General features: G+C 40.5%; 2 protein-coding genes across 8 annotated transcripts in view; one reads left to right on the plus strand and one right to left on the minus strand.

The window, feature by feature from the left end:
- The window catches only part of LOC129397807 (elongation factor 1-alpha 1-like), a 38,287-nt gene extending 37,412 nt beyond the window's left edge, over nt 1-875 (minus strand). Inside the window, exon 1 of the mRNA XM_055112564.2 lies at nt 594-875. The gene's annotated coding sequence lies outside the window, so the exon portion shown is untranslated. The remainder of the gene's footprint in view (nt 1-593) is intronic.
- DMXL1 (Dmx like 1) overlaps nt 803-22,121 on the plus strand; it is a 191,335-nt gene continuing 170,016 nt past the window's right edge. For 4 of the 7 annotated variants that reach the window (XM_063604600.1, XM_034960380.3, XM_063604601.1 and 1 more), the window contains exon 1: nt 803-1,444. In XM_063604600.1, the coding sequence (XP_063460670.1) occupies nt 1,358-1,444 (87 nt within the window). In that variant the 5' untranslated portion in view covers nt 803-1,357. The remainder of the gene's footprint in view (nt 1,445-22,121) is intronic. The other 3 variants (XM_057302334.2, XM_057302335.2, XM_034960379.3) reach the window with 2 other exon arrangements.

Genomic DNA, 22,121 nt, shown 5'->3' on the forward strand with positions numbered 1-22,121 from the left:
TTTACAGAACACCTTGAATGGGTGGGACTGGTGCGGTGCTAGACATTAAGGACAGACTTGTGTCCTGTTCCTCTGTATTCCAAAGAGGCTTACGGTATACAGGGGGAGACATAAACAGATGTTTGTCAATTATAATACAAAACTTGTGTCAAAATACAATGAGAGTTGAATCTCAGTTTGTAGCTGTGACTCTGATCATTCTGGAATTCCTAGGTTCTTTTCCAAAACAAACGCTCAATGCAGGGCTGGTGTGTTGTTATTACCAGCACTATTTCAAATCATGTGTTAAGATTAACTTAGGCCAAGAAAATACCACTTTCCTACTTGTCAAGTGTTCGAGCCTTTCAAAAACCATCCCGTTTAGGGACTTGGAAACACGCGCAAGGCTGGAGAAACCATTAAGCTGCTAACGTAGACGTTTCAAGGGTCACATTTACTTAGAGACACTCGGGTCGCCCGGGGGAGCGGTGCATATTGGGACTTGTAGTCCTACCAGAACCGAGGAAACTGCAACTCCATTTAGGATGCACTTCTCCCCTTCAAATTTTCTGGCCCAACAGTTAGATTAAGCCCTAACCTAAAGCACAACTTACCACATCTCACTCATTCTGGGTTCGTCAGGCTTCTGCCAGGCTTATCAAGTTCAAGCTCAAACGCACGACGTTCTCCTGTAGAAGCCTCAAAGAGATTGGCTTATTCTCGGTGGTGGGCGGAGCCCTAGGTGGACCGGGGGTCGGGACTGGCCAGTTTCTGACTAGAAGAGGCGTTTTTATGTTCACTTGCTGATACGCACGCTGTGGTAAAAAAGTGAATTCTTTACCACAGCAGCAGCGGCCCCGAGCGAAGTCTCGCGATATTTCGGCCGCAGGGATCCAGAGGCGCGTAGTGAGTGGCGGAGGACTGTGGGGGTGGCGGGCACCGGAGCCGGGAAGGGACAGGTCAGGCGGGGAGTGCGAGCGCGTACTGCTTGCGCCACTCGGGCTGGGTCAGGAGCGGCTGCCCGAGGTCCAGAGGAAGTGTGTGGACAGCGTGGCCTTCCTGGCCGGTGAGTCGGCCCCGGGTCGTGGCCGGTGAGGGGACCCTGAGCTTCACCTGGGCTAGCGCTGGGAGTGACAGGTGCGCGAAGGAGCGCGGCGCTCCGCCCTTTCGCCGACCCGCCCCCTCCGGGCCTCGCCCTCCCGGGCTCGGGATGAGCCGCGGGCCCCAGCTGAGCGGCTCCGGCTCCAGGCGCCTGTCGCTGCTTCTGCCGTCGCCACCGAAGAGCGGCCGCCGCCCCTGAGGGAAGGAGGGAGGGAAGCAGCCGCTGACCCGTGGCATGAGCTGGATGCGGTGTCCGTTGCAGGACTAGGGCGCCGACATGAACCTGCACCAGGTGCTGACCGGGGCTGTGAACCCTGGCGACCACTGCTTCTCCGTGGGCAGCATTGGCGACCAGCGCTTCACGGTGAGTGAGGGAGGCCCTCGCGTCGCCCGTGGCCCGGCCTTTGCCCGTCATTCTGGGCCGAGCTTGGCCCAGAACGACGGGCAGAGGCGCGAGCGTCTTGTCTCCCCAGGGGGGTCCTTACCACCCAGAGCCCGGCAGACCTGGCCCTTGAGAACTAAGGAAGAAAACCATGTCGGTCAGTGAGGTACTGTATGGAGCCTGAACTCAAGTTAGAATATTTTGTAGGATTTTTAAAGTTTTTGGTCTGTCTGCCTTGGGCCAGGGTGCTTTGCCAAAGTCGTTTGTCCAAAAATCTTTGTTGAGTAACGAGTTGGGGGCTTTTTTATACCATTCTATAGGTTCAAATTGTCAAATTTAGGAATAGTGGAGATTGGTTTCATTTTGTATTCTAAGTTAAGGTCAAGTATCTTTGTAGTTAAAAAGTGGGTGTCTCAAAACAATTACCAATTGTTTGCCATCAACAACTAGCCTTGACAACAGTGCTTTTCATTTATTTTCTTTTCAAATTCCCTGAGAAATAACTTCGGAAAGAAAAAAAAGCCTTTTCATTTTTAAAAATATTTCTTGGATATTTTACAATAACCTGGTAATCCCAGGTTAAGGTTGCTTAACTTGCTTTTCATTGGTCACATATTGACAAGAAGAGGGCACCAAATTTCGGGCTACTTGTCAGTATAGTGGCATTTTTCTACCTTAACTATAGGTTTTTTTTAAATAACAATTTCAAAATATAAGTCAGTAATTGCACATGATACTTTTATCTACATAAATTTATAATGCTAATGATTTTTGCTACAATTTGTGTAGATACCTCTTTAGTTGTGATTAAAAGTAAAACTTGTCACTGCCTGGGAATACTAAGTGCTGTAGGCTTTTTTTCTTTAAAAAAAATAAAAGTAAAACTTAATTTTGTATAAGTGACACAAAGTAAACAACGTAACCAATGCCCCAGGTTTAGGAGTGTTAAATTTCTAATCTTTTTCTCTGCTTTTAATTTTTCTGCGGTCTTTGTTGGTCAGAATAAATAATACTCAGCATTTAAAATGGTGGAGGCATTTAATGCCTGAATTGTACTTTTAGAATTGTGCCAAGAAGCATTTTGTTTTCAAATAGAGACTGTACCTCCCCTTTAGATTGACTCATACACATCTTAATTATCGGGATTCCAATTCTAAATGTTTGCCCAGCCTGAATACTTGGGAAAAGAGTGAGCTCTGAGGGTCCCAGTGAGCAACTATAGTTTCCTTACACCTGGGCATTGCTCTCTGCTCTTGCTGCTTGAGAGGAAAGTAAACATCATCCTTAGAAGGTTTTCCTAGTGGGAAATTATAGGATAATATTGTTGCATTCTCTGTCATTTCCTAAATTTATATGAGTGCTTTCTCCAGTGTAAATTCTAAGAACTTTTGCTCTTTAAAAAATTTTGAAATGAGGTCTCCCTCTGTCACCTAGGCTGGAGTGCAGTGGCGGGATCACAGCTCACTGCAGCCTCGACCTCCCCGGCACAAGCCGTCCTTCCACCTTAGGCTCCTGAGGAGCTAGGACTGCAGATGCTAATCACCACGCCTGGCTAAGTTTTCTATTTTTTGTAGAGAGGGGTCTCCTTATGTTGCCCAGGCTGGTCTTGACTTCCTGGGCTCAAGTGATCCTCCCACTGCAGCCTCCCAAAATGCTAGGATTAGAGGCGTGAGCCACCATGCCCAGCCCTAAGAATTTTTTCTAAGAAGGCATTCACAATCTATGTAAGCAGTGGTGTGAACTTCAAAGCATATGCAGTATGGATGGCCTATTTATATACCTGGATGCATTCCTCTATAAAACCTTGGTGAATGTCTGTGTATTATTTTTAAGGAGAGATCAGTTAATGTGCCGAGGAGGATTAGATAGATGGTCATCCTGTACCATCATGTAGCTTGTTGCTCAGTTCTGCTGAATTTTAAAGTTCATTTCCATTGAGTAGGATTTAATCTCCCACCAAGCCTACTGCAGATTTCTTCCAGGTCTCTGGAAGCATTCAGTAAATAAACTAAAAATAAAATTTTAAGTATAAAGAGAGTTCAGCTCTCTTTAGTTTTGATGGAATTTTAAGGATTTAACAGTCATGGTTTTCCTTTGCAGCCTGTCCATCCTTGACACTTTAAGTTGCTTACGCTCATTATCCTGGACACTTGTATACACCTTAAATTTTTCTCTCTTGAAATCGCCCTTTTTTCTTCTCTCATGTTAAAAGGTAGAATCTATTGTTTACTTCTTGAGTTGTTTTGTTTTGTTTTTTTGAGACGGAGTTTTGCTGTTGTTGCCCAGGCTGGAGTGCAATGGCGCGATCTTAGCTCACTGCAACTTCCGCCTCCTGTGTTCAAGAGATTCTCCTGCCTCAGCCTCCTGAGAAGCTGGGATGACAGGCATGTGCCACTATGCCCTGCTAATTTTGTATTTTTTAGTAGAGGTGGGGTTTCACCATGTTGGTCAGGCTGGTCTGGAGCTCCTGACCTCAGGTGATCCACCGGTCTTGGCCTCCCAAAGTGCTGGGATTACAGGCGGGAGCCACTGCACCCAGCCTTGAGTGTTGTTTTTAACCTCTTTTGATTTTGACTTTTCTTTGATAGGAAAATAGTAAACATTAATGGTAGATGGTATGTGAAGACTAAAATATCCCTCAGTTGCATTTTACTTGAAGTGGAGCATGACATCTTCCTCTTGCATTTCCCCTTGAAAAATTCTTTTATTCCTTTTGGTACTTTGTGTTTTCTTTTAGGGCAGTCCTGTTTTTGTAATTCCTCCCTTTGCATGTTTGCAGATAACTTACGTGTTCTTGGTTTGAAAGATTACAAGATGTGAGATCTTGTTTTACTCATAAAGCCTGACAGGTTTTAAATGGAAATGAAACTGAATACCACTTCTCCTATTTTCTAGATTTGAAAATATGAAATTACCAACGCAGGTTAGTCTATTTAAGTATTAGATACTTTTTTACTACCTCATCAGGCATCAAGCTGTTTTGACTTTGCTCTTAGTAAGAAAACCTCTTGTGGGCAATGACCATCTCTCCTGTGCTTTCAGAGCACTTTCTTTGCATCTTTATTCTATCATTAACCAGTCTTGCCTTGTGGATTGTATGTGTATGACTTCCCGGACTTCATTGTGAGCACCTAGAACAGTGATTGAAAGAGTGTTTAAACCTAACAGTGAGGTCATTACTTGGAGTTGATTTCCAATATGGTCCCTTTTAATTAGCTGTTTATCCATTAGCAAGTTATACTCTTGGAATTTCTTTTTTTCTCTTCTGTAAAATGGGACTAAAAGAGTATTATTCATAGAGTTGCTACATGAAAAAGTGCTAAGCTGTAAGTCCATGGTTTAGCACATGTAAATCTCTCAAAAATGTCAGTTTTCATAAAATTAAGGTTATATTTATTGTAATGCCTAACAATAGAAAGTACTTCATAAATCGTGGTTGAATTAATGAAAAATGGATAGAGAAACCTTATAGTAATATAAATATTAATTGCTACATTTAAAAATAGCTTTAATCATTTAGATTTGAGTCCAAATAAAATATTCCTGTTAGTTTCTTTTTTTTTCTTTTCTGTTTTTTTTTTGGAGACTGAGTATCACTCTATCACCCAGGCTAGAGTGCAGTGGTGTGATCTCAGCTCACTGCAACCTCCGCCTCCCGGGTTAAAGCTATTCTCGTGCCTCTGCCTCCCAAGCAGCTGGGATTACAGGCGCACACCACCACGCCCAGCTAATTTTTGTGTTTTTAGTAGAGATGGGTTTCATCATGTTGGCCAGGCTGGTCTTGAACTCCTCACCTCAAATGATCCGCCCACCTTGGCCTCCCCACGTACTGGGATTACAGGCGTGAGCCACCGCGCCCTGCCTGTTAGTTTCTTTTTCAAAGTCAGTTGTTAGGCATTTTATCATCAACAAGTGAGCAACTAGGGGAGACTTTAGGTATGCTAAGCAAAAATTATTTATTTTTTCCTTATTTACTGGAATGCTTCCTTCATGCCTTTTTCCTTGTTAATTTCCTACTGATCTTAGTATGTGAGAAATCTGGTCTTTTTAAAAAAAAAAAAAAATGGAGGCTGGGGTCTCCTTATGTTGCCCAGGCTGATGTCTAACTCCTGGGCTCAAGTGATCCTCCCGCCTTGGCCTCCCAGGCTGCTGGCATTACAGACGTGAGCTGCCATGTCCAGCCTGCAATTTTTGTTTTTAGAATTAAATGTATTCTGTTTATAAAAGGCAACAAGTTAAAAAGAAGACTAGTTAATTAGAATCTACATTTATAGATTCTACTTTTATGCATACTATTGATATGATACTTTTTTTTTCTTTTTCTTTTGTGGTTTATCCATACTTAGGGTTGAAACTGTGATTTGAATGATATGGAAAGGGAGATAATTTCCAAGAGACAGAAAGATTGTACCAATATATAAGACTAACTGTCTCTGATTTGGAATTTAAACATCTTAGCTATGGGAGGGAAAGCAAATATGTTATAGCTCCAATTTCCCTTTAGTATTAGAAAACTCAGTGTTTCTAGCTAAGGGAATCTAGATTAGAAATCAAAAGACTGTAATTATGTGAGTGTCATTAGAGAAATAGGGCTGAATAAGTAGTCGTCTTCAGCTTTCTGTAATAAGCATCCTTGAGTTTAGCTCTGTTTTGTTCACTTTAAGGAAATCTTTATTGGTAGAAGTGTAATTGCCAAATTGGGAGGATGGGAAGGTGTTTTTTTTTTTTTTTTCTGAAAGGGGGCATGTGAATCTTTTTTGGTGGGGAGAATATAGAAGGGCAAAGATTGCTACTATTCACATGTGAAGAAAGAGAAAGATGTTTGTGGTGCATAAAATATTGCAGGTACTAAAGTGGACTTCAAAATATGTTGGCCTGTTTTAAAACATAAAGTTTTACAGTGTTTAAGTACCTTTAAAATCATTGAAATGATAGTAGTTCTCAATACTTTATTATATTTTAAAGATAATAATTGCTGTATGCCAAACTTAAAACCTATGTCATTTAAATAGGACATATACCAGAAAGGAATTCTTTGGGGGTGTTTACCTGGTATTGTTGATTAAAACTAGAATACTGACTGTTACAGCCTTGAATTTTATTGAAATTTAGAATATTTGAGAAGATTCTCTGCCAAAATTTAAAGTTGAAAGTTATATTTTGATTATATGCTTGATAGCACACATGTGACTCAGTTCTTCCTGTGCATCGTGTTTATTCTTAAAGTTGATAAACCTAATGTTGTATGTGCCTAATAGAAGGATTTTCATTTGTCAATTTAATTTTATTGGTTAGTAATAGATTATTCTGATTATAGATCTTTTATTATTTTTTAATTAAAACATTTTTAAATAAAAAGAGATGGGGGTCTCACTGTATTGACCAGGCATGACCAGGAACTCCTGGCCTCAAGTGATCCTCCCATCTTGGCCTCCCAAAGTACTGGGATTACAGGGGTGAACCAACAGGCCCAGTGCTATTTTATTTTATTTTTTTGAGGCAGGATCTTGTTATATTGCCCAGACTGGTTTGGAACTCCTGGGCTCAGGTGAGCCTCCCTGTGATTACAGGTGTGCCCCACTGTGCTCAGTGATTATAGATCTTTTGACAGAAGCAGCTGGTGACATCGACAGTTTATTTGATAAGCCAGTGCTGCTATTATTGTTTTGATAACCTTCTATATTATAGTCAGGGCACCTTGAAATGAGTTTTTGTGAATAATTTATTTTAGACATCTGTAAAACCAGTTTTACATTTTGATTTAGAAGTTTCATGTATTGTATTACATCTTAATCTTAGGTTTTTTTGGTTTTTTTTTTAAGACAGGGTCTCACTCTGTCACCCAGGCTGGAGTACAGTGGATCTCAGCTCACTGCAGCCTCTGCCTCCTGGCCTGAAGCGATCCTCCCACGTGGCTGGGACCACAGACACGTGCCACCATTCCTGGCTTTTTTTTTTTTTTTTGTATATGTGTGTGTGTGTATGTGTATATATACACTTAAAAATATATGTATGTATACATATATACATTTATTTTTTAAGTGTATATATGTGTGTGTGTGTGTGTGTATATATATATCTGTACTTACCTGGCGAGACCCTATCTGTACTTAAAAAATATATACGTGTGTGTGTGTGTGAGACACACACACACACGTATATATTTTTTAAGTACAGATAGGGTCTCTCCATGTAACCCAGGCTGTTCTCAAATTCCTGAGCTCAAGCAGTCCACCTGCCTCAGCCTCCCAAAGTGCTGGGATTACAGGTGTGAACCACCATGCCTGGGATGTTTTAGGTTTTTATTTAAAATCAGGTAGACGGATTATTTTTTTATTTAAGAATTTAGTGGTACAAGGATTATTTTAAAATCATGCACAACCCATTCTATTTCATTTATTTATTTAAAACAATTTTTTAAAGATGAGGTCTCGCTGTGTTGCCAGGGCTAGTCTGGAAATTCTGGCCTCAAGTGATCCTACTGCCACAGCCTTCCAAGTAGCTGGGACTACAAGCCTGTGCTGCTGCACCTGGCTCATATTTTCACTTTTATTTTCACAAACTTTCTAGTATTAAGGAGAACATTGAAACTGGAGATTTAGTATGCCCTTTTCTTTTAGAAATGAGACCACTTATATGGACTTGGAGCTTGAATTATTTGTCCAGCCACTGATGCCTCTGTTCTTAGCACATATTTGTGAGATATTTATTTTATTTATTTTTTTGAGACAGAGTCTTGCTCTGTCACACAGGCTGGAGTGCAGTTGTGGGATCACAGCTCACTGCAGCCTCAATCTCCTAGGCTCAATCAGTCTTCCCACTTCAGTCTCCCAAGTAGCTGGGACCACAGGTGTGTGCCACACCATGCCCAGCTAATTTTTTATTTTATGCGGAGATGGGGTCCCACTATGTTGCCCAGGCTGGTCTCAAACTCCTGGGCTCCAGTGATCCTCCCACCTTGGCCTCTCAAAATGCTGGGATTACAGGCATGAGCCACTGCACCCAGTCTGTGAGATATTCAGATCAAGGAGTTCCTATCATGCCTGTGTTACAAGATGAAGATAACTATATGGAAATCAGACTTTAATTCTTGACCTTATTACCTGTTGTTTCACAGTTATTGCTACGCATTTTAACTTTACAATTTATATAATTTAGCATGAGTTAATTTAGCAACAGTTTTTGTTGCCAGTATCCTTTAACTGTCTGGACCCTTTTTGTTTGCGTCAGTCTGATGAAATTCCACACACTTGATCAGTCTCATGTTCTTTCTTGTTCCTGTATATCTCATGAGCACTGCTAGACTATGTAAAGAAATTCCTGTGGAAAATAAAGTCATGTTTGCCAACCTCAAATGGGACCTCAAAGCTTTCCAGGAATCCTCCCACCAGTCTGCTCATTTTTCCTTTCTTGTACCTTCTGAAACCTCCCACCCCAGTGCTCTCTTAACTCATATAAACTTGCCACCTGGAATCATTCAGATGGCAGCTCCCTCATTTTTGACTACAAGCTGAAAAATCCACTTATATCAGCATCCATTCTTTCCTTCTCTCCTCCTGGTACAATAAAATAAATGTCCCCCAGAATTGTCCAGGGTTAATCAGTCTTCCTGGTGCCCTGGATCTTATCTATTCAGGCTGTCTCTGGGAGCTCAGCCCTAAAGTTATCTCTACTTTTTTCTTTCCAGAGTTTCTAAGACATGCTTAAAACTCTCATCTTGAAAAACAGCCAACCTGAAAATCCTTTGCTGCCACATCCCTCTTTATCTTTGACTTCAAAGTCCTTGAGTTGTCTGTATTTGTTGCCACTTTTATGTCCTGCTCACTTCTTAACTCACTATACTTTGGCAGCTTTTTTCTCCTTAGTCACTGGTAACCACATTGATGCTAATTTGAATCAACAGATCTCCTTTGTACCTTGCTTTCTCTTTGGCATTTGTCATGTTGATCATTTTCTCCTTCACTTTCCTTGGCTTAGTTATACCATACTCGCCCCCAACCCCACCCTCTTAGTCATTCTCAATGTTCTTTGCAAGATATCTTTCTTGTCTGTCCCTTAAATATTGGTGACCGTCAGGCCTACCAGGCCTTGGTCCTCTTCTCGTTTCATTCTACATGCAGCTCCTGGTGTATAGTCTGTGATGGTGAGATCCCTGTCTTTAGCTTCATATTGATAGTTTTAAATACCTCTTGGATTGTTCCACTTGAAGTTGCTACAAATAATCAATTTTAAAATGTTCTGCACGCCTGTAATCCCAGCACTTTGGGAGGCTGAGGCGGGTGGATTGCTTGAGGTCAGGAGTTCTAGGCCAGCCTGGCCAACATGATGAAACCTGTTTCTACTAAAAATACAAAAAATTAGCCAGGTGTGGTGGTGGGTGCCTATGATCTCAGCTACTCGGGAGGTTGAGGCAGGATAATTGCTTGAACCTAGGAGGCAGAGGTTGCAGTGAGCCAAGATTGTCTCACTGCACTCCATCCTGGGCGACAGAGCAAGACTTCGTCTCAAAAATAATATAAGTAAAATAAAGTGTTCTATACTCAGTCAACTCCCCTACCTTGGTGCACCTTCCAACCCACACCCCAATTTGTTTTGTTCGTCCTCCTGTGTTCATTATCTCTGTGAATGGTTCCATTATCCAGCTGTTTTTTTTTAAGCCAAAGATTTGGAAATATCCTTAACACCTAATCCTCCCACATTTTTCTTATACAATCAATCAAGCCCTGTAGATTCTGTCTCCTGAGTAATTTTAATATATTTCCACTTGTCTTTTCAGTAGTGCAGTTACTCTGTTGAAATAGCCTTTTAACCTCTGTCCCTGTATTTAATCATAACTTGTCTTCAACTTAAACAATATTGCCAGAGGGAATCATTTTAAAAGGCAGATTAGGATAAGGTATGAATTCTTCCCAATGCATTTTACTGTACTTTTCTAGTCTCTCATCACTTTTCCTCCTCTCTGTAATAGCTGCCTCCCTAAACTGTAGCTGTATCTAACGTCTTTCCATTTACACAGTAAGAAACGCTTTCTTATTTTCAAGCCATTTCACAAGCTCTTCAGGAAACTTTTCAATTACCCCTCCCTAGGCAAAAAAGATGTAAATCTGGCTAACTCATCCCTAAAGGCTTGGTTTTGATGTGCCTAGTCAGACTAGATGATCTTCCTATTTGTAGCCTATCTTATAATTCCTTTTTCAGATGTTACCCACTAGAATTGTACTACCTCTAGGGGCAGTGACTTCATATTGCATTCCAAACAGCTGGCAAGGGTAGGGCCTAGTAAATACATGAGGACAAATGGGACAAAGAAAACCTGTGCTGGAGTCAGAAGAGCTCCAAGGACTAAGCTGTCTGTTCTGGGCAAGGCAAAGAAGACAGCTGCGTTTGGGCTGCCTCCCCTTCTTCACTCCCAGCTTAAAATCCTCAAAAAGTCAAATCCAGATGACTTCTTGGAAGGCCTTAGGGTAAGAAAGTGTGATTTCAGCTTTCTATTCACTCCCCACAGAAATAGCACTCTTCCTTGATTCATTTAACTAACATTTATTGATGCCATATGTGTGCGAGGCATTGTTTATTGGTAGCTAAAATCTTTACCTGAGTCAGAACCTTTTTAAAATAAAACATATTTTAATGTGTAAAAACTGCTTGAGAACATACTTTGACTCAAACATCTTCACACTTAAGTCAATTAACAGGTATATATAGTTGGCTTCTGGTTAAGTTTTGTTTTTATAGGAGGAATAAGAACTCCTAAGTGTTGGATGCAAAAAGTGTAGATGAGAAGTTAATGTGAAGAAGATATAGAGCTGCAGAAACAAAGATTGAAGACCAACTTAGACTTTACCAATGTTAACCAGAGGTACCCTTGCTTAACCTTTTCATTTTAACTAATGGGGACAAATTGAGACTGTGCATGGAGAATTTTGTTCTTATGTGTATTTGAAGGTAGTTTTTGGCCATAAGTTATAAAGGATTTAAGAAAAGAGTTCCTTTGGAAATAAAAATTGAGTTTTTACTGCATTTGGGGTCCTGCTATCTAAAAATATGAGAAAGAATTATGAATAAACATGATTCTTGCCCTTCAGGAGCCTAAGTTTATTGTTGTCTGAATTGATTGCTGACTGTCATAACTATTTCCCAGAGGACGTTTTCTTAAGGTTATATGTATATATATATATACACACACACACACATACATGTATATACATGTTCTTAGAATGTTTTATAAAATCAATTTTTATTTTATTTATTTTTAATTTTTTTTAGAGACAGAGTCTTACAGTGTTTCCCAGGCTGCAGTGTAGTGGCGCAGTCATAACTCACTGCAGCCTCAAACTCTTGAGTTTAAACAGTCATGCTACCTCAGCCTCTTGAGTAGCTGGGACTACAGACATGTGCCACCATGCCTGGCTTAGTTTATTTTTTTAGAGACAGGGTCTCACTCTGTTGCCCAGGTTGGAGTGCAATAGTGTGAACACAGCTCACTGCAGCTTCAACTTCCTTGGCTCAAGTAGATCCTCCCACCGCAGTGTCCCAAGTAGCTGGGACGACAGGCATGTCCCACCATGCCTGGCTAATTTTTAAAATTTTTTGTTGAGTGGGGTCTCACTGTATTACCCAGACTGGTCGTGAACTCCTGGGCTCAAGCAATCCTCCCACATTGGCCTCCCAGAGTGCTGGGATTATTTATAGACGTGAGCTGCCATGCCTGGCCTTATTTTATTTTTTAATTGATGCCTAATAGATGTACATGCTTTCAAAGTAAATGTGATAATTTAATACATTCATATAATTTGTAAAGATTAAATCACTGTACTTGGCATATCCAGCACCTTAAATATTTGTGTTTATGCTAGAAATATTTGAATTCGTCTAGCTGTTTTGAAATATACAATAGATTATTGTAAACTACATTTACAGTAGTGATCTGTCCAACACTAGGTCTTATGACTTCCATCAAACCGTTTATTAGTTCCAATTATTCAACTTCTCTTCGTCGTCTCCCCCAACCTCCTTAGCCCTCTGGTAACCATCAGTCTGCTCTCTATGAGATCCACTTTTGTAGCTCCCACATATGAATGAGAACATGTGATATATTTGTCTTTCTGAGCTTGGCTTATGTCACTTAGAATGACCTCCAGTTCCATCCTTTTTATTGTTTGTTTGTTTGTTTTGTCAGAGTCTCAAAAAGGCTGGAATGCAGTGGCATGATCTTGGCTCACTGCAACCTCTGCTTCCCAGGTTCAGGCGATTGTTGTGCCTCAGCCTCCCCAGTAGCTGTGATTACAGGCATGTGCCACCATGCCTGGCTAATTTTGTATATACACATATATATATTTTTTAGTAGAGATGGGTTTCGCCATGTTGACCAGGCTGGTCTCAAACTCCTGGCCTCAAGTGATCTGCCCACCTTGACTTCCCAAAGTGTAGTTCCATCCTTGTTGCTGCAAATGGCAGGATTTCATTCTTTTTAATGGCTGAATAATATTTCATTGTGTACATATACTACATTTTTTTCATCCATTGATGGGCACTCAGGTTGATTTTATTATCTTGGGTACTGTGAATAGTGCTGCAGAAACATGGGCACATAGATGTCTTTTTGATGTACTGAATTTCATTCTTTTGCATATATACCCAGTAATGGAATTGCTGGATCATACGGTTGTTCAGTTATTAGGTTTTTGGATTTTTTGAGATGGAATCTTGCTCTGTTGCCCAGGCTGGAGTGCAGTGACACAACCTTGGCTCACTGCAACCTCCGCCTCCTAGGTTCAAGCGATTCTCCTGCCTCTGCCTCGGAGTAGCTGGGATTACAGGTGTGTGCCACCACGCCTGGCTAATTTTTGTGTTTTTAGTAGAGATGGGGTTTTATGTGAGACAGGCTGGTCTCAAACTTCTGGCCTCAGGTGATCCGCCTGCCTTGGCCTCCCAAAATGCTGGCATTACAGCCCTGAGCCACCGTGCCTGACCAGTTTTTAGGTTTTTGAGAACCTGCATGCAGTTATCTGTAGTGGTTTTACTAATTTACATTCCCACCAACACAGTACCAGGGTTCCCCTTTCTCTGCATTTTTGAGAACATCTGCTATTTCCAGTCTTCTTGTTAAAAGCCATTTTAACTGGGGTGAGATGATATATGTTTATAGTTTTTATTTGCATTTTTCTGATGATTTGTGATGTTGAACATTTTTTCATATACCTGTTGGCCATTTGTATGTCTTCTTTTTAGAAATGTCTGTTCATGTATTTCCCCCCCCCCCTTTTTTTTTAATACAGAGTCTTGTGCTGTTGCCCAGGCTGGAGTGTGGTGGCTCATTCTTGGCTCCCTGCAACCTCTGCCTCCTGGGTTGAAGCAATTCTCCTGCCTCAACCTCCAGGTAGCTGGGATTACAGGTGCACACCATCATGCCCAGCTAATTTTTGTATTTATAGTAGAGACGGGGTTTTGCCATTTTGTCCAGGCTGGTCTCGAACTCCTGACCTCAAGTGATTCACCCACCTCGGCCTCCCAAAATGCTGGGATTTCAGGCGTGAGCCACTGTGCCTGACCTTTTCCCCAAAAGCGTTCTTTTTGCTTAAAATTGTTTTGGCTATTTGGGGTGTTTGTGGCTCCACCTAAATTTTAGGGTCATTTTTTTTCTATTTCTTTGAAGAATGTAATCTGTATCAGAATACCAAAAATACTCTTCACAGAAATGGAAAACGATCCTTGGCTGGGTGCTGTGGCTCATGCTTGTAATCCTAGCACTTTGGGAGGCTGAGGCGGGTGGATCATCTGAGGCTGTGAGTTCGAGACCAGCATGTGACCAACATGGAAAAACCCCATCTCTGCTAAAAATACAAAATTAGCCCGGCGTGGTGGCAGATGCCTGTAATTCCAGCTACTCGGGAGGCTGAGGCAGGAGAATTGCTTGAACCTGGGAGGTGGAGGTTGTGGTGAGCCAAGATCATGCCATTGCACTCCACCCTGGGCAACAAGAGTGAAACTCCGTCTCAAAAAAAAAAAGATCCTAAAATTGTCTTCTGTGTGGTCATTTTAACAATATTAATTCTTCCAATCCATGAGCATGGAATATCTTTCCATTTTTTGTGTGTCTGCATCAATTTCTTTCATCAGAGTTTTATAGTTTTCCTTGTACAAATCTTTCACTTCTTTGGTTAAATTAATTCCAGCTGGTCACAGGGGCTCACTCCTGTAATCTCATCACTTTGGGAGGCTGAGGAGGGCAGATCACGTGAGGCCAAGAGTTCAAGATCACCCTAGCCAGCATGGTGAAACCCCGTCTCTATTAAAAATACAAAAAACTTAGCCAGGCATGGTCGTGTGCACCTGTAGTCCTAGCTACTCGTGAGACTGAGGCATGAGAATCGCTTGAACCCGGGAGGCAGAGGCTGCAGTGAACCAAGATTGGTGCCACTGCACTCCAGCCTGGGCAACAGAGTGAGACTCTGTCTCAAAAATAAATAAATAAATAAATAAATAAATAAATATAATAATAATAATTAATTCTGGATTTTTTCTGTTCTTCGTAGCTATTGTAATGGGATTGCTTTCTGATTTCTTTGTAAGATCGCTCGCCATTGGTGAGCATACAATGGTGTATGCTATTCTATACACCATTGATGTATAGAAATGCTGCTGATTTTTGTATGTTGATTTTGCATCCTGGAATTTTACTGAATTTGTTCATCCGTTCTAACAGGTTTTTTTGGTGCAATCTTAAGGCTGTTCTGAGTACACAATCATATCATTTGTGAACAAGGCTAATTTGACTTCTTCCTTTCCAATTTGGTTACCCTTTATTTTTTTCTCTTGCTTAACTGCTCTGGCCAGGACTTCTAGTACTATACTGAATAAAAGTGGTGAAAGTCAGCATTCTTGTTCCATATCTTAGAGGAAAAATCTTCAGTTTTTCCCTATTTAGAATGACGTTAGCTGTGGGTTTTTCATAAATAATCTTTATTATTGTGAGGAATGTTCCTCCTATGCCCAGTTTGTTGAGGGTTTTTATCATAAAGGGATGTTGAATTTTATCAAATGCTTTTCCAGGATCTGTTGAAACTATCATATGGTTTTTGTTCTTGGTTCTGTTAAGGTGATATATCACGTTTATTGATTTACATATTGTATTAGTCTCTTCATGCTGCTGATAAAGACATACCCAAGACTGAGCAAGTTACAAAAGAGGTTTATTGGACTTAGAGTTCCATATGACTGGGGAGGCCTCACAATCATGGCTGAAGGTGAAAGGCACATCTCACATGGCAGTGGCAAGAGAAAGAATGAGAGCCAAGTAAAATGGGTTTCCCCTTATGAAACCATCAGATCTCGTGAGACTTATTCACTACCGTGAAAACAGTATGGGGTAAACCGCCCCCATGATTCAATTATCTCCCACCTGGTCCCTTCCACAACACATGGAAATTATGGGAGTACCATTCAAGATGAGATTTGGGTGGGGACACAGAGCCAAACCATATCACATATGTTGAACCATCCTTGGGTCCCTGGGATGAATGCCACTTTATCATGGTGAATGATCTTTTAATGTGTTGTTCAATTTGGTTTGCAGGTATTTTATTGAGAATTTTTGTATCTGTCTTCATGTGTGATATGGGCTTGTAGTCTTTTGTTGTTGTTGTTGCTTTGTCTGGTTTTGGTGTCAGGATAATGCTGGTCTCATAGGATGAGTTTGGAAGTCTTCCTTTCTCTTCAGTTTTTTTGAAGAGTTTGAGTAGAATTGGTGTTAGTTCTTCTTTAAATGTTTGATAGAATTCAGCAGTGAAACCATCAGGTCCTGAGCTTTTCTTTGATAAAATACTTTTTATTATGGCTTCCATCTCATTACTCATTATTGATTTGTTGAGGTTTTGAATTTTTTTTGAAGAGTTTGAGTAGAATTGGTGTTAGTTCTTTAAATGTTTGATAGAATTCAGCAGTGAAGCCATAGGTCCTGAGCTTTTCTTTGATAAGATACTTTTTATTATGGCTTCCATCTCATTACTCATTATTGATTTGGTAAGGTTTTCTATTTCCTTATGGTTCAATCTTGGTAGGTTGTATGTGTCCAGAAATTTATCCACTCACTTCTGGATTTTATTGAATTTGCTGGTATATGGTTGTTCATAAGGATTCTTTTTAGTTCTTTGATCTAGTTGTTTTGTCTTCTATTTAATTTGTTACTTACTTGGGTCTTCTCTTTTTTTCTTAGTCAAGCCACAATTTTGTTGATTTTAACTTTTCATTAAAAAGTTTCATTTCATTGATCTTTTTTTTGTCTCTATTTCATTTATTTATGGTCTGATCTTTATTTTTTCTTCGTACAAATTTGGGTTTGATTTGTTTTTGTTTTTCAGGTTCCTTGAGGTGCATTATTAGGTTATTTGAAGTCTTTCTACTTTTTTTCTTTTTTCTACTTTTTTAATGTAAGCATTTATTGCTTTCAACTTTTCTTAGTACTGCTTTTGCTGTATCCTATAGATTTTGTTATGTTGTATTCCCATTTTCATTTGTTTTAAGAAAGTTTTAATTGCCTTCTTAATTTTGTTATTGATCCATTGGTCATTCAGGAGCATATTTGTGAAGTTTCCAAGGGTTTTCTTACTGATTTCTAGTTTTATTCCATTGTAGTGAGAAAAGGTACTTGATATAATTTCTGTTTTTCAAAAAATTGTTCAGACTTGTTTTGTGACCTCAGATATGTCTATTCTTGGGAATAGTCTATGTGCTGATGAAAATAATGTATATTCTGCAGCGGTTAGGTGGGTGTTCTTTAAATGTCAGGCCTATTAGATCTAGTGTATCGTTTAACTGATGTTCTTTGTTGATTCTTCTGTTAGATCTGTCTATTACTGAGAGTGGGGTGTTAAATTCTCCTACGTTATTGTATTGCATTCTATTTAGATCTATTCATGTTTGCTTTATTTTTATTTTATTTTTTTGAGACAGAGTCTCGTTCTGTTGCCCAGGCTGGAGTGCAATGGCGCTATCTTTGCTAACTGCACCCTCTGCCTCCCAGGTTCAAGCGATTCTCCTGCCTCTGCCTCCCAAGTAGCTGGGATTACAGGCACCCTCCACCATGCCTGGCTAATTTCTGTATTTTTAGTAGAGACAGGGTTTCACCATGTTGGCTAGACTGGCCTCAAACTCCTGACTTCAGGTGATCTGCCAGCCTCGGCCTCCCAAAGTGCTGGGATTACAGGTGTGAGGCACCACGCCCAGCAGTGTTTGCTTTATATGCTTGAGAGCTCTGGTGTTGGGTGATAGAGATATTTATAATTGTTTATACTATTTCTGGATTGACTGCTTTATCGTTATATAGTAATCTTTGTCTCTTTATAGTCTGTCTTTGATTTGTAGCGTATTTTATCTGATGTAAGTATAGCTAGTCAAGCTATTTTTTGGTTTTCAGTTGCATGGAATATCTTTTTCCACCCCTTTACTTTCAGTCTATGTATGCTTTTGTTGGTAAGGTGGGTTTCTTGTGGGCAGTATAGAGTTGGTTCTTTTTTCTTCATTTATTCAGCCACTCTGTGCCTTCTAATGGGAGAATAAAGCCCCTTTACATTGTGTTGTTAGGTTGCTGCAAAAGTAATTGTGAGTTTTGCCTTTAAAAAAGTATTATTGGTAAGTAAGGATTTACTACTAGCATTTTGTTGTTTTTCTGGTTGTTTTTCTACTCCTCTCTTCCTTTCTTACTGTTATCCTTTGTGGTTAAATGCTCTTCTCTGTTAGTGTGTTTTACTTTGTTACTGTTTATTTTTAAAGTATTTATTATTGGTTTTGGCACTGTGGCTACCATGAGGCTCACATAAAACATCTTATTGAAGTGTGTTATTATCTTAAAGGTATGACAGCTTATATCTCAAAGAATAGAAACAAATAAAAATAAAATTCTATACTCACATTTTTGGCTTTCATTTGTCTTAATTTGCCTGTTTTTATATTGCCTGTCTCTTAAAAAGTTATTGTAGATATTATTTTTGATAGATTTGTCTTTTGGGCTTCATAATAGAGTTATGAATAGGTTACACACCACAATTACAGTATTCTTCTAGATTTGTCTGTGACTTAATTTTTCCAGTGAGTTTTATATCTTCCAAAACAATTTTTTTTTTTTTGCATATTAGTGGTTTTTTTTAATTTCATGTTGAAGAACTCCCTTTAGCATTTTTGCAAGTCTTAATCGTGGTGAATTTCGTCACCCTTTGTCTGGGAAATACTTTATCTCTCCTTCATATTAGAAGGATAACTTTGCTGGCTACAATATTTATAGAAGACAACATTTTGTCTTTTAGCATTTTGAAAGTGTCATCTAGCTCCCTCCTGGCCTATGTGGTTTCTCTTGATGAATCTTTTGCCAGACAAATTGGAGCTCCATTATATATGCGTATATATATATATATATATATATATATATTTTTTTTTTTTTTTTTTTTTTTTTTTTTTTGAGACAGAGTCTCATTCCATCACCCAGGCTAGAGTGCAGTGGCATGATCTCAGCTCACTGCAACCTCTGCCTCCTGGGTTCAAGCAGTTTTCATGCCTCAGCCTCCCGAGTAGCTGGAATTACAGGTGCGCACCACCACACCCTGCTCATTTTTGTATTTTTTTAGTAGAGATGGGGTTTTGCCATTTTGGCCAGGCTGGTCTCAAACTCCTGGCCTCAGGTGATCCACCCACCTTGGCCTCCCAAAGTGCTGGGATTACAAGCATCAGCCTTGTGCACAGCCACTTCATTTTTGGTACTGCCTTTTTTTTTTTTTTTTTGAGACAGAGTTTCACTCTTGTTGCCCAGGCTGGTGTGCAATGGCGCAATCTTGTCTCACCGCAACCTCCACCTCCTGGGTTCAAGCAATTCTTCTGGCTCAGCTTTCCTGAGTAGCTGGGATTACAGGCATACGCCACCATACCCAGCTAATTTTGTATTTTTAGTAGAGATGGGGTTTCTCCAGGTTGGTCAGGCTGGTCTTGAACTCCAGACCTCAGGTGATCCGCCCGCCTTGGCCTCCCGAAGTGCTGGGATTACAGACTTGAGCCACTGCACCCAGCTTTTGTACTGCTTTTAGGATTTTCTCTTTGTCCTTGATCTTTGAGAGTTTGATTATTTTATGCTTCGGGTTAGTCTTTTTTTTTTTTTTTTTTTTTTTTGAGAAGGACTTTCGCTCTTGTCACCCATGCTGGAGTGCAATGGTGAGATCTCGGCTCACTGCAACCTCTGCCTCCCGGGTTCAAGTGATTTTCCTGCCTCAGCCTCCCGAGTAGCTGGGATTATAGGCGCCCACCACCCCACCCAGCTAATTTTTGTGTTTTTAGTAGAGACAGGGTTTCACCATGTTGGCCAGGCTGGTCTCGAACTCCGGACCTCAGGTGATTTGCCTGCCTCAACCTCCCAAAGTACTGGGATTACAGGTGTGAGCCACTGTGCCCGGCCACTTGGGGTTAGTATTATTTGGGTCAAATCTGTTTGGGGTCTTTTGGCCTTTGTCTACCTGGATATTTATGTCTTTTCTGAAGTTTTAGAAAGTTTTCTGTTACTTCTTTGGATAAGCTTTCTACTTTCTCTTGTTCAAATCCCTCTTGAATGCCAATTGTTAGATTTCATTTTTTGAGGTAATTTTTTGTATCTTGTAGGCAACTTCATTACTTTTCTTTTTTGTTTTTTTCTCCTCTGTTTTTTTTCTTTTTTTTCTTTGAGACAGAGTTTCACTCTTTTTGCCCAGGCTGGGGTGCAATGGCGCGATCTCGGCTCACCACAACCTCTGCCTCCCGTGTTTAAGCGATTCTCCTGCCTCAGCCTCCCAAGTAGCTGGGATTACCGGCGCCTGCTACCATGCCTGGCTACTTTTTTTTTGTATTTTTAGTAGAGACGGGGTTTCACCATGTTGGCCAGGGTGGTCTCGATCTCTCGACCTTGTGATCAGCCCGCCTTGGCCTCCCAAAGTGCTGGGATTACAGGCGTGAGCCACCGTGCCTGGCAGTCCTCTGTGTGTTTTTAAATAGCCTGACTTTGAGCTCACTGATTCTTTCTTCTGCTTGATCCATTCTTCTATGGAGAGCCTCTAATGAATTTTTCGCTCAGTTCCAAGATTTCTGTTTGATTTTTAAAAAATATTTCAATCTGTTTATTAACATTTTCTGATAAATTTCTGAATTGCTTTTTGTCTTATCTTAGAGATGACTGAATAGTTGTTTCCTTAAAACTATTTTGAATTCTTGGTCAGAGAGCTCACATATCGCCTACTGGTTGGGGTCAGGTTCCTTGCTTTGTTTGGTGAGATCGTGGTTCCCTGTTTGCTGCATTTATTTATTTATTTATTTATTTATTTATTTGACAGTGTCTTGCTCTGTTGCCCAGGCTGGAGTGCAGTGGTGAGATCACAGCTCACTGCAGCCTTAATTTACCAGCTCAAGTTGTCCTCCCATCTCAGCCTCCTTAGTAGCTGGGACTACAGGCACATGCCACCACACCCAGCTAATGTTTTTATTTTTGTTTTTTTGTAGAGGCAAGTCTTGCTGTGCTGCCCAGCCTGGTTTCAAACTCCTAGGCTCAAGGGATCCTCCTGTTTTGGCCTCCCAGTGTTGGGATTACAGGCGTGATCCACTGTGCTTGGCCTGCTGTTTCTTGTGGATGCACACCTATGTCTTTGCATTTATGGATTAGTTATTTATTCTAGTCTTTGGCTTGTTTTGGTTTATATTGGATATGTTTACTTGGAGATTCTTCACTGCTAAGCCACTGCCCCTTTTTAGGCTCCAGGTGTTGCCTTAAGTCCAGGTTCACCTTGGCTCTAGTAAACCATCAAAGGGCTGCCGTTCCTAAAGTGAGGAGATCCCACAGGAGGTATCTCAGCAGAGGGGGAATGCTGGCTAAGGGTTAATGTGCTGGAAACCTGTGGGACAAACCTCCTACAGGGTGGTGTTACTACTGAACAGCCTCTCTCATGTGGCATCTCCTTTGGCTGAGTTATGGAGCACTATTTTCGGGGATGCAGATAATAATACTGCCTGCCCTCTTTGTTTCTCCCTGTCCTCAGAGATATTTCTTTAGGCACTTGTGATGCTTCTTATGGGTTAGGGCTGGGACAGATATCCTGCTAGAGAACCCAGTATGGTGGGGAAGCTGGCTGTTCACCATAATCTCCCTTTTTCCAGTGTAGAAACAATGTTTGGGGAAATTTTCTGTGCCCTAGGTGCTGGGCAGAATTGGGGGAGGGGTGTTGTGAATGTGGAAGTCTCTTTGTCTTTTTTCATTTCTGAAAATTGTCTTTTTTCATTCCTGTGGCTCCAGGAACTGTCTTGTCTTCATATGTGAGTTCTGGGTTATTTCTGGTGATACTTTCAGCACTGTATATTTGTTTTGGGTTTTCTTTTTCTTTTATTTAAGAAAAATTCTTTTTCTTTTTTTTCACATAGGGTCTTGCTGTGTTGCCCAGGCTGATCTCAAACTCCTGGGCTCAAGCGATCTTTTCTCCTTAGCCTCCTGATTCGGTGGGATTACAGGTGTGATGTTGTATGAATCTGTTTTTCATTTTCTTTGGAGGCAAGTGAAACACCACCTTTTTGGAGCCACAGTTATTATTTTTTAAATAACAGCTTTATTGAAATATAATTTACATACCATAAAGTTCACCCTTTTAAAGTGTAAATTTTAGTG

This window comes from Pan paniscus, chromosome 4 (genome assembly GCF_029289425.2).
Source record: "Pan paniscus chromosome 4, NHGRI_mPanPan1-v2.0_pri, whole genome shotgun sequence".
NCBI classification, from domain to species: Eukaryota; Metazoa; Chordata; class Mammalia; order Primates; family Hominidae; genus Pan; species Pan paniscus.